Source organism: Macaca fascicularis, chromosome 3 (assembly GCF_037993035.2).
Source record: "Macaca fascicularis isolate 582-1 chromosome 3, T2T-MFA8v1.1".
NCBI classification, from domain to species: domain Eukaryota; kingdom Metazoa; phylum Chordata; class Mammalia; order Primates; family Cercopithecidae; genus Macaca; species Macaca fascicularis.
Window position 1 is genome coordinate 4,652,759 of NC_088377.1, and position 18,681 is coordinate 4,671,439.

The following is an 18,681-nucleotide window of genomic DNA, read 5'->3' on the forward strand; positions in this document are numbered from 1 at the left end:
TTGTGTGGCATGTCTGAGTGGACACTGACTGGTCATGTGAATCGAAGTCATCCACTGAATTCCAGAGGCTCCGTTACCGTCATCTCTCCTGTGTGCACTGTGCATTTGGCATTCTTCTGTCAGAACAGGTTGCTCAGCAGATTAGCATCAGCTCATGTCATACACAAAACTCAAAAGCAGAGCAAGGCCAGGCAAAGTAGTGGGTGTGAGCAGTGGCCGGAGGGAGTGAGTGGTGGCCAGAGGGTGTGAGACCTGGACGGAGGGTCTGAGTGGTGGCCATAGTGTGTTAGTGGTGGCCGGAGGGAGTGACTGGTGGCCAGAGGGTGTAAGACCTGGACAGAGGGTCTGAGTGGTGGCCATAGCATGTTAGTGGTGGCTGGAGGGAGTGACTGGTGGCTTGGGGGCGTGAGACCTGGATAGAGGGTCTGAGTGGTGGCAGTAGTGTGTGAGCAGTGGCCGGAGAGTGTGAGCGGTGGCCAGAGGGAGTCCACGGTGGCCAGAGAGCGTAAGTGGTGACAGGATAGTATAAGCGGTGGCCGGACTGTGTGAGCCATGGCTGGAGGTTTTGAGTGGTGGTCAAAGGGTGTAAGCGGTGGCCAGAGGGAATGAGCTCTGGTTGAAAGGAGTGGGCAGTGGCAGGAGGGTGTGAGCAACAGCCAGATGGTGTGAGGGGTGGCGGAGGGAGTAACAGTAGTTTGAGGGAGTGAGCAGTGGCCGAAGGGTGTTAGCGGTGGCCAGAGGGTGTGAGTGGTGGCTGAAGGGTGTGGGCGTGGCCAGAGGGAGTGAGCACTGATCAGAAGATGTGGGACCTGGACCGAGGGTGTGAGTGGTGGCCGGAGGGAGTGAGAAGTAGCCGGAGGGTGTGAGTGGTCGTTGGAGGGAGCGAGCGGTGACCAGAGGGTGTGATCGGAGGCCGGAAGGAGTTGGCGGTGGCTGGAGGGTGTGAGCAGTGTCTGGAGAGAGTGGATGGTGTCCAGAGGGTGTGCACGGTGGCCAGAGGAAGTCGGTCTTGGTCACAGGGAGTGAGTGGTGGCTGGAGGGTATCAGCAGTGGCCGGAGGGTCACAGGAGTTGCTGAGGTCTGCTGTTCCCTTCACATGTGCCGTGGCCATTTACCAATCACTCTTTTCACCAGGAGCCGCTGGTGCAAGGACGGCGCAGCCCCCCACCTTCAACCCTCCTGCTCCTAATCCGCCCTCATTAGCACCTGGGACTGGTCCAGCAGAGGCCAGGGCACCTCCAGGCAGGGATGTTGTGTAGGAGCTGGCCAAGCCTTTAAGTTATATTTTCTACAATATTATTGGTTCCCAATGCAGTATTAAAGTTCCTGGAGGCCACAGAGGAAGAGGCGGGAAAAGGGAAGGGACAGGAGTGGGGGACGGAGCCCAGGACCAGAGTGCTGCTGGCCTATCGAGCTCACTCTCAGAGGAAACCCAAGAACTTCCCAGGCCTGGCTGCCAGGAAGGGCTCCGGGGAGGGCAGCCAGTCCCACTCCTCCACGGACCTGGAAACTTCCAGATCAGGTGCTATTTCCAGACCGCTAGGCAGCTGTCTCCTAGGCCAGTGGCCTGGGTGCCTCATCTCACCTCCCTCCTGCTGTCAGAGCTCCCTGGAGGAAGAAGGACTGGGGAACTTGGGGGTCTACTTCCTGCCAGACCAGAGCTACTTACAGCAGCCATACCTGGGGGTTCCGTAGTGAGAGTTGGCCTGAAAGCTAAAGCAGGAAATAGGCTCCATGGCTAGGCAGGCCTCAGGGACCACGGTCAAGGGTTTAGAGTCTGCAACCCACTTCAGCCCCAGCAGACACGTCTTTTATCTCACTAGGAGTCAGCCCTTCAGCTGGGCAATGCTAAGAACAGTTCTGCAGCCCAGGGGCTTCCATAATGTTCAGGCAAGACCCTTACAATTAAGACTGTTACGAAGGTTTGTGTTCAGGTTTTTGCATTTGTGTACAAGTCTTCACTTCTGTTGAGTAAAAGCCCAGGTGCAATTACTGGGGGATTTAATAGCTGCATACTTCGATTTTTAAGAAACTGGGTCAGGGACGGTGGCTCACGCCTGTAATCCCAGCACTTTGGGAGGCTGAGGCGGCAGGCAGATCACGAGGTCCAGAGATCAAGACCATCCTGGCCAACATGGTGAAATCCCATCTCTGCTAAAAATACCAAAAAAATTAGCCAGGAATGGTGGTGCGCACCTGTAGCCCCAGCTACTTGGGAGGCTGAGGCAGGAGAATTGCTTGAACCCAGGAGGCGGAGCTTGTAGTGAGCCAAGATAGTGCCACTGCACTCCAGCCTGGTGACAAAGCAAGATTCCATCTAAAAAGAATAAAAGAAAAGAAAGAAGGAAAGAAGAAAGAAAGAAAGGGAAGGAAGGAAGGAAGGAAGGAAGGAAGGAAGGAAGGGAAAGAAAGGAAGGAAGGAAGAAAAAAAGAAAAAAGAAAGAAAAGAAAAGAAAGAAGGAAAGAAAAGAAAGAAAGAAAGAAAGAAACTGCCACATTCTTTTCCAGAGTGGCGCCACCATTTTACATTTCCACCAGCAACACAGGAGGGATATGGTTTTCCAAACCCTCACCAGCATCTGGTGTTGCCACTGTGTTTATTTACCACTCTGATCAGTATCTCATTATGCTTTTAATTTGGATTACCTGATGGCAAATGATGTTTTCTGCCAGCTGTATATCCTCTTTGGTAAGATGTCTGCTCACGTCTTTGGCCCATATTTTCATTGGATTGCAAAGGTCCTGAGTTTTGAAAGTTTTTATATGTTCTAGATACAACTCCTTTGCCAAATATGTAGTTTGTAAATATTTTCTCCCAGTCTGTGGCTTAACTCTTTATCCTCTTCTCATGGGCTTTCACGGAGCAAGAGTTTTGCTTTCAATGAGATCTAATTTATCAATTTTTCCTTTTAAGTATCATGTTCATGGTGTCAAGTTGAAGAAGCCTTTGCTCAGTTTGAGGTCCCAAAGATGTTTTTCTGAAAGTTTTATGGTTTTATGCTTTACACTTTATGATGTATTTTGAGTTTTGTACAAGGTTTATTTAGATCAAGTTTCATTCCCCCCATTCCCCCCATGGAGGTCCAATTGTTCTTGCACCGTTTGTTGAAAAGCCTCTATTTCTTCCATCGAATCACTTTTACACCGTTGCCAAAATCTGCTGGGCATATCTGTGTGGGGCTATTTCAGCATTCTCTGGTCTGTTCTATTGATCTCTGTGTCTATCCTGCTGCCACTACCACACTACTTCGGTTCCTACAGCTCTATAGTAAACTTTCGTATCATGTAGAGTGATCCCTTCCATTTGCTTCTTACTGTTTTAGCTATTCCAGCGAGTGTGTCTTTCCTTGAAAATTCTAAAATAAGCTTATCTATGTTCGCCAAAAAGCCTACTGGGGTTTTGATAGGAATTGCGTTAACCCTATAAATCAATCTGGGGAGAAATGACATCTTTGCTACATTGTCTTCCAATCCATAAACATGGTATGCCTCTCCATTTGTTATTTAATTTCCTTTGTCAGAACATTGTCATTTCCAGCATATAGATCCTGTACATGTTTGTGAAGTGTATACCTACATATTCAATTTTTTGAGTGATTGTAAATGGCATTTGTGATTTTAATGTCAGTTTCTTCACATTCACTGATAGTATATAGAAATGTGGTTGGTTTTTGTGTGCTGATATTGTGTGCTATGATCTTGCTGAGCTCTCCTATTTCTGAAAGTTTTTTTGTTTTCATTTTGTTTCACAGACTCCTTGAGATTTTGTGCACAGGGCCATTTACAAAGAGCTAATTTTATTTCTTCCCTTTCCATCTGTATCATTTTTGTTTTTTGTTTTTCTTGCCTTATTCCAGTGACTAGAACATCTAGGACTATGAACATCCTTCCCTCATTCCCAGTCTTAGGGGCAAAGTATTCAGTCTTTCACTGTTAAGTATGACATTAGCCATAGTGTGTTTAGATGCTCTTTTTCAAGTCAAGGAAATTCCCCTGTATTACTGAATTGCTGAGAGTTTTAATCATGAATAGGTGTTAGATTTTGTCAAATATTTGTCCACATCAGTTTGATGTGATCAAATGACTTTTCTTCTTTAGCTTGTTGATAGACGGATTGTACTAATTATTTCATAATACTGATCCAGTCTTGTGCAGTTGAAATAAGCCCTACTTGGTCACGTATTTAATTATTTTTTATACATTGTTTATTAGATTTGCTAATTTTTTGTTGGGGAATTTTGCATCTAAGATCATGAGAGATAGTGGTCTGATGTTTTCTTTTTTGTGTCTTGCCTTTGGTTTTGTTATTAGCGTGATACTGGCCTCACAAAATAAGTTGAGAAATGTTCACTCCTCTTCCATTTTTCTGGAGGAGATTGTGTAAAATTCATGTTAATTCTTTAAAAACTGGGCCTATACATTTCTTTGGGGGAAGAGATTTTAAATTATGAATGCAATTTCTCTGATGGCTGTAGAGTTTTTCAGATTGTAAAGAATTGACATCTTTGTTGAGTATTGGTTGAGTGTTGATAGTTTGTGAGTTTTGAGGAATTAGTTCATTTTTTTCTAAGTTGTCAATTCATGAATGTAAAGCACTTCACCATTTTTCCTTATGATCCTTTAGACATCTGTGGGATCTGTAATGATGTCCTCTGTTTCATTCCTGACATTAGTTATTTGTGTCTTATCTGCTGTTTGTCAATTTTATTGATTTTTCCAAAGAACCAGTTGTCTCATTGATATTTTTTTCTGTGGTTTTTCTATTTTCGATTTCATTGATTTCTGCTCTTTTCTTTATTATTTCCTTCCTATTCTTTGCTTTGGGTTTATTTGGCTCTTTTTTTTTTTTTTCTACTCTCAAAACTTAGCTTAATGATTTGAGAGCCTTCCTTATTTCTGATGTAATTTAGTGCTGTAAATTTCCCTCTCAGCACTGCTTCAGCTGAGCCTGACAAATTTTGATATGCTGTGTTTTTATTTTCATTTGGTTCTATGTATTTTAAAATTTCTTTTGAAACTTATTTTATAATCCATAGATTATTTGGAAGTGTATTATTAATTTCCACAGGTTTAGAGATTTTTCTGTTGTCTCTTATCGACTTCTAGTTGATTCTGTTGTGGTCAGAGAACCCACTCTGTATGATTTCAACTGTTTTACATGTTGGTGTGGTTTGTTTTATGGCCTGGGATATATATGTTCTATCCTGGTGGATTTACATGGATCCTTAGAAAAATTTGTATTCTGTTACTGTTGGGTGGAATGTCTTATAAATATCAATGAGACACTATTGGTTAGTTGATAGCTCAGATCTTCCAGATCCTTGCTGATTGTACGTCTAGTAGTTCTGTCTGTGTTCATTGCTGTGAAGGAGTCTTGAAGTCTCCCACTCTAACTATGGTTGTGTCTCTTCTTCCTTTCTGCTCCATCCATTTTCTTCTGTGTATTTTGAAGCTTTGCTGTTTGATGAGGACTAATTCTTTTGAAAATTTTAAATGGAAAATCGTTTTTAGAGCTATGTAATTGTCATAACACATTTGAGAATACGTACACCCCCTTTTTTCTCCTCGAACCACATTCGTTTCTTCATCACGCCATCCTCAGTGCAGACAGAGGCAGGAAAGACCAGGCCCATGGAGGTCTGGGCCTCAGAAGCTGACTTGCTGCTTTAATTGGTCTTGGGAAATGTTTTTACACTTCTCCTTCTGTGGAAAAATGAAAAGAGATGAAGGGTGGACTTGCAAAGGAGTTTTCTAAACATTCCATCCCCTTGATAAAGTAGGAATTTAAAACAGAAAGTAACGGACAGATGAGTGCACTTCACACATTCTCTGCCATGTGCATTAAAGATGAGTCTGTCACGGGGAGCCTGGCTACGTTCAGCTCTGAGCTTGAGAGAACACAGTCACCCCTTCCTCTCGTGCTGAAGCAAGTATGTGAGGATACAAAAGAGGGAGAGCAGCTTGATAGAGAGATGCTTGAATCTCCCCCAACATATATTTAACAATGAAGTCACGCATTTAACACGCCTGGTGACATCCTGGAGGACTGCTGAGCAGCGCTGACTGTGGCCACACCATGCGTGGGCCCTTGTTACCAAGGGCAACAGTCTGCGTGCCACTGAGTGCCTCAGTGGTTCTCCAGTGGTGAGGACGGCCCAAGAGGGAGGCAGTGCCACCCTAGAGCATGGGCAGTGAATCCGGGGTGGGAACAGGAACCCCAGGAGTCCAGGCCTTTCCCCCTGGGTGATCATGCAGCTCAGGCATTTTCCTTAAGCCCCTCTTCTCCAGAGTCCTCCCTCGTAACTTGTCTTAGCTAAATCTTAGGGTTGTTAGGATGATGAAACAGGATTGTTGTTGGGAGGGACCCTGTGCTTTTGCGTTAACTTCCAGCAGCAAGTCAAATGATAAAAGTGGTATGAACGTCTTCGGTGTCTCCTGCAGGTGTGAAGTTTGTACAGAGGCAGAAGACTGGTGGCCCCCTCAGACAGGCGGCCCAGGCCACACCTGTTGTCAGGGCCTCTGTCCTCCAAAGGCACAGCACAGCAGGGACACAGAGACTTGGATAAGGACACAACCGACGAGATAGGATATGCCCAGACGGCACAATCCCGCGCGCATCCCCCACTGATAGACGATGGACATTCCGTCAGGGTGCCTGGGCTTCAGAGCAAGTAATTGACAAAGGGAAGACATGGTTACAAGGTATAAAAATAGAAATAAAGTGTAATGAGTGTCTTTAGAGGTGATCAAATCCTGGGCCTTTGTCCAGCAAACGAAGGTTTTCCTCTTGGTCAATCTTGATGGATCACTAAACCAATGGACACTCCAGCCTCTTCTTCATCATGTCTTTATCTCTGGGACTCATGGAGTATCATGGTGGGAACAGGCCTTGGAAGCAGTACCAGGGATGAGCCACCACCATCCTTGGGACCTTCTCCGTACAGATAATTTGTAGTTTTTGACCTTTCCTCAGTAGAAGCGGGAACTGTTCATCATCAGTCCAAACCAGACAGAAAATCCTCACACTTGGACTAAAAACTTCACCACATGTCTCTGTCTTGGGTAGGTATGAGTTGACCACCACGAGGGGCCATATTCACAGGGTTGAGGCCGGGGTGGTGGGCAGATGGCCAGAGGGAATACTTGGGTCATGGGAGGCTGCACCAGCCAGTGCACGTGGCCAGGACAGGGGGAGCACAGAGGTCAAGGAGCCAAGGCTCCAGCAGTGCCCGTGAGAGAGAGGAAGGGACATGGTGTCGAGGAAGGGGGGCTTGCCCAGTCTACTCACTGCAGGGACTGGGGTGCTGATAAATGAGAATCTACAGCGTCCACACTAACCCAGGCTGAAACCTTGGCAAGGAGTCAGCAGCTTAATTCCAAAGTCACCCACTGGGAGGAGCAGGTCTGCATTCCAGCCTGGTTGGAGTTGTGCCTAGGCATTGGTAGTTTAAGTAACTACAGCTTGGCAGAGCCGGTGGCACCTGGAAAGGAGGGTGTAGAATTGAGACCTGTGTATCTGCATCCCAGAAAGAATCCTAAACTCAGGAAAATCACTTTGTGTGAAGATGTCCATCAAAAGAAATCTTCCTTTATAGTGAAATATTGTAAGCAACCTAAATTACCAATACAAGAGGAGTTATTATTATTATTATTATTATTCTTTTCTTCAACTTTTAAGTTCCAGGGTGCGTGGGCAGGAAGTGCAGGTTGTTACATAAGGAAACATGTGTCACAGTGGTTTGCTGCACAGATCAACCCATCACCCAGGTATTAAGCCCAGCATCCATTAGCTTTTCTTCCTGATGCTCTTCCTCCACCCACCCTGTCCCTCTTCCACAGGCCCCAGTGTGCCTTTTTCCCCTGATGTATCCACGTGTTCTTGTCATTCAGCTCCCACTTATAAGTGAGAACATTTGGTGCCTAGTTTTCTGTTCCTGTGTTAGTTTGCTGAGGATAATGGCTTCCAGCTCCATCCATGTCCCTGCAAAGGACATGATCTCATTCCTTTTTATGGCTGCATAGTATTCCATTGGTGTACCACCTTTTCTTTATGCAGTCTATCATTGATGGGCATTTGGGTTGATTCCATGTCCTTGCTATTGTGAATCATGCTGTAATGAACATATGCGTGCATGTATCTTTATAATAGAATGATTTATATTTGAGTATATACCCAGTAATGGGATTGCTTGGTCAAATGATATTTCTGCTTCTAGATTTTTGAGGAATCGTCACATTGTCTTTGTCTTCCACAATGGTTGAACTAATTTACATTCCCACCAACGGTGTAAAAGCGTTCCTTTTCTCTGCAACCTCACTGGCATCTATTGTTTGTTGACTTTTTAGTAACTGCCATTCTGGCTGGCATGAGATGGTATCTCATTGTGGTTTTGATTTGCATTTCTGTAATGACCAGTGATGTTGAGCTTTTTTCACATTTGTTGGCCAAATGAATATCTTCTCCTGAGAAACGTCTGTTCATGTCCTTTGCCCACTTTTTAATGGGGTTGTTTTTTCTTGTAAATTTGTTTAAGTTCCCTGTAGACTGGATATTAGACCTTTGTCAGATGGATAGATTGCAAAAACTTTCTCCCATTCTGTAGGCTGTCTGTTTGCTCTGATGATAGTTTCTTTTGCCATGCAGAAGCTCATTAATTGGAACCCGTTGTCAATTTTTGCTTTTGTTGCAATTGTTTTGGGCATTTTTGTCATGAAAACTTTCCCTGTACCTATGTTCTGAATGGTATTGCCTAGATTTTCTTCTAGGGTTTTTATGGTTTTGGGTTTTACCTTTAAGTCTTTAGTCCATCTTGTGCTAATTTTTGTCTAAGGTATAAAGAAGGGGTCCAGTTTCAATTTTCTGCATATGGCTAGCCAGTTCTCCCTACATCATTTATTAAATAGGGAATCTTTTCCCCATTGCTTCTGTCAGGTTTTTCTCTTCGACATTTGATGATGTGAGTGATGTCTCACTCCCAGTTCTCAGCTCCTTGGAGGCCACGGTTAGGCTTTCTTGGCTCTTGGAGTCATGATCGATGGAAGGGCTGCCCTGCCTTGCCATGCCCCTCTGAACAGGAAGGGTGGTGGGAGCTGCAGCAGGTGGCTGTGAGGGGCAGGGAGTGTGGCGAGGAGGGGCGGGGGCCGTTTTACCATTGATGGGGCCAGATGTGTTCTCCTCCCTCCATGGGCACATCTGCATCTCACTGATTTGTACTGAGTTGGGCCTCTGGGATTTGTTGGGTGGGACAAGGAGGACTCAGTGGGCAGGAATGGGCAGCCTCTCCCTAGCAGGTGCTAAAATCTAAGAGATTACAGGCCACTCACACCACAACCTTAGACCTGTGTTTAACTTCAGGGAAGGTGTGAGGACACAGGTCATGGGGCAAGCGTGACATGGGACATGGCCTGCAGAGAACCCCAAAGTTAAACACCTGCCTCCGTCTCTTACTCACGGAGTCATCGACTAGGGAAGGTAGGAGAACTCCTCTGTCTCTCTCTTTTTGGGGAGAGTAAAATCATTACATTTTATTTGTAAGCATACAGTATTTTTCCACTGTAAAAGTTAATGATGCTCATCATAGAGATATTTCAGTAAATAGGAAGGCAGAATCCAGGAAAAAAGACGTAACTGATACTTAAGCACTCTCTGATGCCCACTGGTATGTATTTTTTTTTTCTTTGCTTTTTTCTACTGAGTGGTTTGTAAACTTTTGTATCCTGTTCTTTTTGATTTAACACTAAAGCATGAAACTATTCCATGTTATTACAAATTCCACAGAAATATGCTAGTGAGGGTTCCATAATATTTCATCATAGAGCTAAACTAACATTTAGTTAATAATTCCTCATATTACACGTTTTTATTATGAACTAAGATTTCTTTTGATGGACATCTTCATGCAAAGTGTTTTTCCCTGTGTATAGGATTTTTTCTTTAGCTCATCCACCAACATAGTCTGTAGCCATAGCACCTTGAGTGCGTCTGATCTTGTCTGAATCTCAGAAGCTAAGCAGGGTTGGGTCTGGTTAGGACTTGGATGGGAGAACGCCCACCAGTGCAGATTTACTGGGTCTAAGAGTGGACTTTTCCTCAGACTCTTGATACAAAGTACCATGTTAATTTCCAAAAAGGTGACACCGATTTCTACTTTCTGTGTCTGTAGGTATCTGTTTCCCCCAGTGGAGGGTGTATGACCTTATTGGACCCATTGTGAGACCCACGTGGGCCCAGACTGCCCTGTCACCTCCAACCCACAAGCTGCAGCCTTTGGTGAACCACGATGGGGTCTGGGTCTCTGACTGGTGTCAGTTCAGAGTTAATATTTACTGCAGTCAGATCTCGATACTTTCTTCTTCCCAGGGCAGAGTCACTCTGGTTGTGTTAACTTCCTGGAGTTGTTGTAATAAAGTCCCACAGACTGAGTGGCTTAAACAACAGAGATGGATTCTCGCACAGTTCTGGAGGCCTGGAGCAGGAGAGGAGGAGGCTGTCCTTTAAAATACAGGAGTCCGGGGGACTAACTGGGAAGGCGTGGGAGGGGGAGGGAGGGAGTCCCATAGACACAGCGGAGTGAACCATGTTCACTTTGTCAGTTTTTGATAGCAGCTCGTATATACAATTTGTTTTTCCCCCCACCTGCCCTCAGCCCCTCCCAGAAGGAGACTTAATCTGTCACTCAGGCTGGAGTGCAGTGGCGTGATCTCGACTTGCTGTAACCTCCGCCTCCCAGGTTCAAGTGATTCTCCTGACTTAACCTCGGGAGTAGCTAGGATTACAGGCACCCGCCACTATGCCGGCTAATTTTTGTGTTTTTTGTAGAGACAGGGTTTCACCATGTTGACCAGGCTGGTCTTGAACTCCTGACCTTAAGTGATCTGCCTGCCTCGGCCTCCAAAAGTGTTGGGATTACAGGCGTGAACTACTGCGCCAGGCCTACAATTTCATGACTAAAACAATTCCACTGTAAAAGGGAAAAGAACAGAAAAGAATTAGCTCAGATACATAAGTAAAAATGTGCATACAGTTCCTTGGCTTAGGATGCTGAACGGTTGATAGTTACTGCTGTCCGTGCAAACCCAAGCAGGAGCCTCTTTAAATGAGGCCACGTTTCCCCCATGAAGGACCTCGGGTGCTTTGCTCACATGCAAATTTGCCGTGGACATGTCTAACCGGATGAAATTCGTGAGAAAAGATGCAGTTTGAAGGCCCAGATCCCTTGGGGACAGAAGGAAAGAGGGAGGAACACGCCTTGTATTTCCATACTCATCTTGTTCAGACACAGACTTGGAGACTTGGATTTCAAAATAGTTGAAAACCGCTCACAGGCCCATTTCAATCTGAGACCAGAGCAGATGGAATGGGCTTCATGAGCTCCTTCCCTTCCCCCTGCAAGGTCACGGTGGCCACCCTGTGAGCCACTCTTGTCACGGCCGAGCCTTTTCCGGCCATCTCTCACTATGAATCACTTCTGCAGTGAGTGCAGTATTTACCCTGGTGGGAGGGCCCCTCAGATATGAGTAGGACCCGGATTAAGGTCAGGTTGGAGGAGACTCCCACGGGATAAGAGGGACTTTCTGAATCTCAGATCCCTCAGCCAAGATGACCTCACCACATGCCCTCTCTTCTATCAGCAAATCCGTCCATGTGGCTTGACCATGTCTGGGAAACACCTTTGCTAAAAATCAGTGGAGATTATTGTCTCAGAGGATCCCAGAACCTCCTTAGGCAAATGTTACCTAACGCTCTTTAAGCAAACAGAGCCTGCCCTATAAAATCCGGGGCTCGGACGGAATCTCATCCCTGACTCGGGGTCGCCTTTGGAGCAGAGAGGAGGCAATGGCCCCCATGCAGAACAAGGTGATCTGCGCCCTGGTCCTGGTGTCCATGCTGGCCCTTGGCACCCTGGCCCAGTCCCAGACAGGTAAGGTGTGCTTCTTCCTGCCCTGTGGGGCCACAGCCAGCTCGGGCAGCCTCTGCCGGGAGCCACTGTTTTACATACATATTTTTGAGCACCTGTTTTGTGCCAGGTGCTGTTCTAGGCCCTTAAAAGTATATCCCATGTTACAGGATCGGCAAAAGCAGGGGGAGAATAACTAACACAGGGCGGCAGGGCCCGGGAGGCCTTTGAGATGTGTGACGAGGAGGGTGCTGCCCTTGGTCGGGGCTGTTTTCCCGTGTTGGGAAGACTTTACAATCCTCCCAAGTGTCATGTTTCAAAGAGGAAGTGTTGGTGTGGAGTCTCAGAATAGTGCTTCTGAGTGTTCATGCAACAGTTCCCCCAGGGGCAGACCCTCCCAAGGCCCATCCAGATAGGCCCAAATGCCTGTCCCAGTGATGGCCAACTGGGAGACCCTCTTCCACAGGCCCAAATGCCCATCCCAGTGGTGGCCAACTGGGAGACCCTCTCCCACAGGTGCCCGGGCTCCCCTGGGATCCATGCTCTGGGAGGCAAAGCCATCTATCCCATGAATGCGTGGCTGGCAACCCCTGTTCCCCGGTGTTGTCAAGTGGATCGGTTGCCCTGGCTCCTTCTAGGGAGTGGAGGAAGAGCCCACTCTTGCTTCCTTGGGAAGTGTTTGCATCTCAACTCCTTTACCTGCAGAATGGATCAATGGTCTGCCCTAGGGCTGTCGGGAAATGCGGTGTGGCAGCGTCTGGGACTTGCACTTTGCCAGCTGCAGGGAGATGAATAAGTTATTCGCTGTTGTTAGGTTCAGTTTCAAGCTGGGGGCAGGAGAAAGGGCTTTCCACGCTTCCAAAGCAAGGCTTTCCAGAGAGGCCTGAAGAGGGGGCGCCCAGTGGTGGTGTCCATGCCTCTACTGCCCTCCAGCCACCTCTTGATCGCTGCTGTGGGGTACAGGGCCTGAGGGGTGGGCTTGCGCAGCATAGAAGAGAAGCTGGCATCAGGCGGCAGTGGGAAGCCCCCAAGCCCATGGCAGGGAGCGGGGGAGCTTTGGAACCCGAGAGAGGAGGTGGCCTCTGGGTACAGAATGAACCGGGTGGTCCTCATGCTGGCCACCCCCAGGCCCATCTGCCTCCGCCCTTGTCCCCACCCAGTCCCCAGCCCCCTGTGCTGTGGGATCACAGAGGCCGCGGCTAACTCCCCTCCCCCCGCCCCACACACCCTCTGGCTCAAGGCTCAGAGCTTCCTTGTGGGTCACTCAGGTCCATGACCCTCTTACAACAGAAATCTAGAAAATTGTGATTACAATTTAGCGCATTCACGTGTGGAAACCATTTCCATTTATTTCTGTCACGCGACAAAGCGGGTGGGCAAGACAGCATCTGCTGGAGGCAGAGCGCCGGGGCTGGAAATCCTCCTTCCTGAGGAGGAAACTCCCCCACCTCCCAGGATGTTGATCCTCCCTCACCACAGGGCCTCTCTTGACTCCACAATGCCCTGGGGGTGGGCGATGGTCACCTTCACTTCGTGATGGATCCAGACCCCAGGAGGGTAAAGTTCCCATGGAAGCTGCTGGGCAGTGGGAGGTGAACCCGGATCCTTTCCAGCAAGCCAGGAGCACTTTTTCCAAAGAGAGCTCAAGGCCATCTCCGATAGCAAAGCAGACAAGAGAGCAGCCCCTCCTGGCCTCCCTGGGGCACCCTCACCTGAGCCAGTGTGGCCAGACGGAGCTCCTCCCCTCCTATGCCCCAAGACAGGGACAGGGACACAGACAGGGACAGGGACAGGGAGGGTGCTCTGGGCTCCTCTTTCTCCCCGCGCTGCAGGCTGTCAACCGCCAGATCCTAATAGGTTGCTTTCTTAGACCTTTGATTCCGCGGAGCTCTGAGTCTGAAGCTCTTGTGTTAGAACGTCTTGCATAAGATCCTGTGGCAGCCCCCAGCCAGCTCCGTCTGTCCACGTGTCTTCCCCCTCTAGCCCGTTTCCTCACTGCCCTGCTTCAAGCTGTTTCACAGCTCACAGCCCTCTGTCGGCTCCTCCTAGACCACCCCACCCCGTCGTCCTCTCACCTTACCTGCAATGGGCTTCCACCTCCTGAACACATCTGGGTCTCTGGAATGGCCTTTGCCCATGTGGCCCCATCTTCCCCTGGTGAATCTGCTCCTACAGGGAGCCCCCCTGCTTTGTTCAGCCTGCTTGTCATTGGCCCCTCCTGGGAGCACCCCCTACCCCCGTGGTTACCCTGGGCACCCTGGGATGATGGCCTTGTGTTGTCTCACACATTTTCTTGCCTTTCTCCTCCATCAGATCCTCACACTCTTTTGTTTTGTTTTGTTTTGTTTTTGAGACGGAGTCTTGCTCTGTCACTCAGGCTGGAGTGCAATGGCGCGATCTTGGCTCACTACAACCTCCGCCTCCTGGGTTCAAGTGATTCTCCTGCCTCAGTCTCCCAAGTAGCTGGGATTACAGATGTGTGCCACGACGCCCGGCTAATTTTTTGTATTTTTAGTAGAGATGGGGCTTCATCATGTTGGTCAGACTGGTCTTGAACTCCTGACTTCAAGTGATCCACCTCCCTCGGCTTCCCAAAGTGGTGGGATTACAGGCATCAGCCTGGCCCAGATCCTTAGACTCTTAACGACGACTTCTCTGGTTTTAATTTCTGGGTCCCTCTCACCTGGCACAGTGCCTGGCTTTTGCCATACTAGCTTCTCATGCACACAGATGGTGCTCAGTAAAATTTATGTATTGAGTAAAATTTAATAATAGTTTGTTGAAATTAAACAGTGAATAAATAAGTTACCTAGAAAGATGCAAAGTCCACAAACCCGGGGCACCTTGCATTTTCCCTGAGCGTAATGTTTGTACGTCAGGATGTGAGGACCACATCTCCCTCTCATGTCCTGAGGGTTTCATATCTGCCTCACCGGACGGTTGCTGATGTCATTGGAGAAGGAAGCTGGATGGGTGTGTGCACAATAACATCAAGGAATTCAGCCCACAACTTACTTTGCTTCTTACCTGTGCACTTCTAGAGACATGTACAGTGGCCCCCCGTGAAAGACAGAATTGTGGTTTTCCGGGTATCACGGCCTCCCAATGTACAAGTAGGGGCTGCTGTTTCGATGACAGCGTTCGTGGGTTCCCCTGGTGCTTCCATCCTAACACCATCGACATCCCTCCAGAAGGTACGACCTTTTTATACCATGGGTTCTGAAGATTTAGAATTAGTTAGAAAAGCCACATAAGACTGCAGAGGCTCTGATCGGCATCACCAGCTGTGCCTTTCCCCGGAGTCGTGGCCGCAGGTGGTGGTGCAACGGGGTAGCCTGAGTCAGGCTGCATTCAGGTCCGGGAATAGAAAGACAGGGCTGAGGGGCTTGGGAAGAAACCTGATTTTTCCCCGGCTTCTCTTCACATCTCTAACCAAAAGCCTGTGAAGAGCCACTATTGGTAATGTTTTCCAGCTTGCCTAGGATAGAGGGAGAAGGCATGACAAAATTTGAAGACAGTTCATGTATTCTTTTCTTTTTTTTTTTTTTTGAGATGGAGTCTCGCTCTGTTGCCCTTAAGCTGCAGTGCAATGGTGGGATCTCGGCTCACTACAGCCTCCGCCTCCTGAGTTCAACCTCAGCTTTTTTTTTTTTTTTTTTTTTTTTTTTTTTGAGACGGAGTCTTGCTCTGTTGCCCAGGCTGGAGTGCAGTGGCCGGATCTCAGATCACTGCAAGCTCCGCCTCCCGGGTTTATGCCATTCTCCTGCCTCAGCCTCCCGAGTAGCTGGGACTACAGGCGCCCGCCACCTCGCCTGGCTAGTTTTTTATAGTTTTTAGTAGAGACGGGGTTTCACCGGGTTAGCCAGGACAACCTCAGCTTTCTAGTAGCTGAGATTACAGGCGTGTGCCACTGTGCCCAGCTAATTTTTTTTGTATTTTTAGTAGGGACGGGGTTTCACCATTTGGCCAGGCTGGTCTTGAACTCTTGACCTCAGGTGATCTGCCTGCCTCAGCCTCCCAGAGAGCTGGGGTTACAGGCGTGAGCCACCGTGCCTGGCTGACAGTTCATGTTTTCTAAAGAATGTGCCTGTTGATACTTTAAAGTAAAAACTCTGTAATTGCTTAAATGTGAAGGAAACTATTTATCCTCACTAAAGCATCTCTTCCTCCCTCTCCCTCAACCCTGCAGAGGAGTGTGAATTTTAGACACTTCTGCATGGATCTGCCTGCATCCTGACGCGGTGCCATCCCCAGCACGGTGGTTAGTCCCAGAGCTCGGCTGCCACCTCCACCGGACACCTCAGACACGCTTCTGCAGCTGTCGGCTCACAACACAGATTGACTGCTCTGACTTTGACTACTCAAAATTGGCCTAAAAATTAAAAGAGATCGATGTTAATCTGTGCTTTTCATTCTTTTAAAGAATATGAATGATTTTCCTTTCTTGAAAGTGAAGCGCAGCCTTTCACCCTGGGCTCTCTCTGTGGGTTCTGAGCCTTCTGGGCTTCCTGAGCTGGGATACGAGTGGGCAGCTGAGTGCAGAAAGCAGGGACGGTGGGGTGTGCAGCAGGTGCCCAGCTCAGTGCTCAGTGCTGATGCCCGAGGACCAGACCTCGGGCTCCTTCTATGAAACTACAGAATCCCCCAGAAGCAAGTCCAAGCCGCACTCTTGTCCAGTCGTGAAAATGGACACCAACTCCCGTGGCATTTCTTAACTACTTACCGCGGATGCCCCAGCGACCAAGGGATACGAGTTCCCTTTCCATGTATTTGCTTTCCCAAATAGAAACTGGCGTAGGAGACGAAACCCATAGCAGAGTGTCTGAAAGCATGTGTAATAAAAATTGCAGAGGGAGGCATGGGCTGACCCCTCCAGGAAAACCCCTCCCCAACCTGAGATCTGAATGAACTAGAAAATAGAACAGCAGGGGAGGGATACAGAAGCCAAAATGTCACTTCATTCCCACTGGCCCCTCCGTACCTTGGCGAGGACTGGGGGAGGGTGTCCCCCAACCTAGTCGTCCTTGCTTCAGGGGCCTCAGCTCAGCAAGCTCCAAGCCAACTGCACCCTGGGTTCCTGCTCCTCCCACCTGTCCCTCCATCTGGTGCTCTTGTGCTGGGCATACGTTGCACAATTATACTGGAGATGGGGTCCCAGGAGCTCTGGAAAACTGCTCTCTGCAGCCAGCTGGTTCCAGGGAGGAAGAGGGAGGTGCAGAATTGAGTGCGGCCAGCTCTTTCCACATTAAGCAGTCTGGTAAATCATTCCCAAACCCTTGGCCACTAGGGTCAGCAGGTAAAGAGGCCCGAGAGGCCAGGAGACACCCACCATGAAGAACCATCAGGAACAGGAAGCCCCCTGTTCCCGGCACACAGCAGCACACACATGAGCTGTAACAATACATGTTGTCACGTATGTGTCGGGGGGGCCACAGATACCTCCTCTTACCTCTCAGATGTGCGAGGAAGTTTTAGCTTCTCTTTTCCATCTCTGGTATGTCTGATCTTACACTCTCTGTCTGCTAATTACAGGCAAAAACAAGCATTTATTTAGTCCAATTCCTCTTAAAATTCAGTGTGTCATAATAATTTGCACAGCTTCTGTCGGTCACAGTCTTCGGGGATGCATTGCTCATTCTCTTACCTCGTTCCACCCCATCTTGCCCTCTCTACCCCTGGGTGGGGTGAAGGAGCCCCTGGGTCTGCCCATGCCCTTTGGATTCCTGCTGGCCCACTATGGAGCAGTGGCTGGGGGTTCTCAGAGCCCAGCCGGTGTGTGGCCTGTCCCTTCTCCCCACGGTTCCCCAGTGCCTGAAAGGCGGGCTTTCCCCATGACACCTCGTAGCCGACTGTTTCCTGGCTGTCCACCATCCATTCCTTCCCTTCTTTCTTACCTAATTTGCACTCTACCAAGGAAGGGGGAAAAGGAGTTCACTTTTCTAGCCACGCCGTTAGCCAGAAATGGCCATGCAATTCTATGTGGCCCGTGAGACGTAGGGGGCATCTAATTGAATGTGAGACAGGCTTCTCCCTTGATGATTGAAGAGCGCCCTCTGGCTTCCTGGGCCAGCCCCTGCAACCTGCCTTTGGGTATTGTGGAAGGTAGGTGTGATGTAGTGTTGCAGTCAGCCATTCTGTGATAATGAGGTAAGGCCCAAGCGCTAGAGCCTTAATAACCCTGAGTTGCTGATTTGAGCCCCTCAACCACCTCCAGACATCATGTTAAATAAACCTAAGTGTGCTTATGGGTTAAATCACTGCCAGTTTGGTTTCCTGTTACATTTCAGTGTATTACCAAGGCCCATATCTTCCCTCTACTATAGAGCAGTGAGCCTATGGCCCAGCCACGATGGCCAGGAACAACTGCTGTCACCAAGGACTGCAGGTAGAGCCAGTTAACAAGGTGAGTCACTGCCTTCCTGTGGTTTCCCTGGGCCTCCACCCAGTGGAGCCTGGGCAACAGGGCAAAACTCTGTTTCTACTAAAAATACAAAAATTATATGAGTGTGTGGTGCATGCCTGTAGTCCCAGTTAGTAGAGAGCCTGAAGTGGAAGGATTTCTTGAGCCCAGGAGGTGGAGGCTGCAGTGAGCTGAGATTGTGCTACTACACTCCAGCCTGGGTGACAGAGTGAGACACTGTCTCAAACAAACAAACAAACAAAAAAAGAGGCACCCTTCCACTCAGATCTGCTCAATGGAGTTACATGTCAGTTTATACTTCTCTTGTAAGCTGCTCCTTGGCTTGCAAGCAGCATCCTTGTGCTGCCTCTTCCCATGCTTCTC

The 18,681-nt window shown here is 48.3% G+C and overlaps 1 protein-coding gene across 1 annotated transcript; it reads left to right on the plus strand.

The window, feature by feature from the left end:
* Positions 1–11,796: 11,796 nt before the first annotated feature.
* On the plus strand, positions 11,797–16,296 carry TFF1 (trefoil factor 1). The gene is made up of 3 exons (XM_005548621.3): positions 11,797–11,921; positions 14,939–15,091; positions 16,087–16,296. The coding sequence occupies exons 1-3, from the start codon at positions 11,837–11,839 to the stop codon at positions 16,101–16,103; spliced, it is 255 nt and encodes an 84-aa protein (XP_005548678.3). The 5' UTR covers positions 11,797–11,836; the 3' UTR covers positions 16,104–16,296.
* The last annotated feature ends 2,385 nt before the right edge of the window (positions 16,297–18,681 follow it).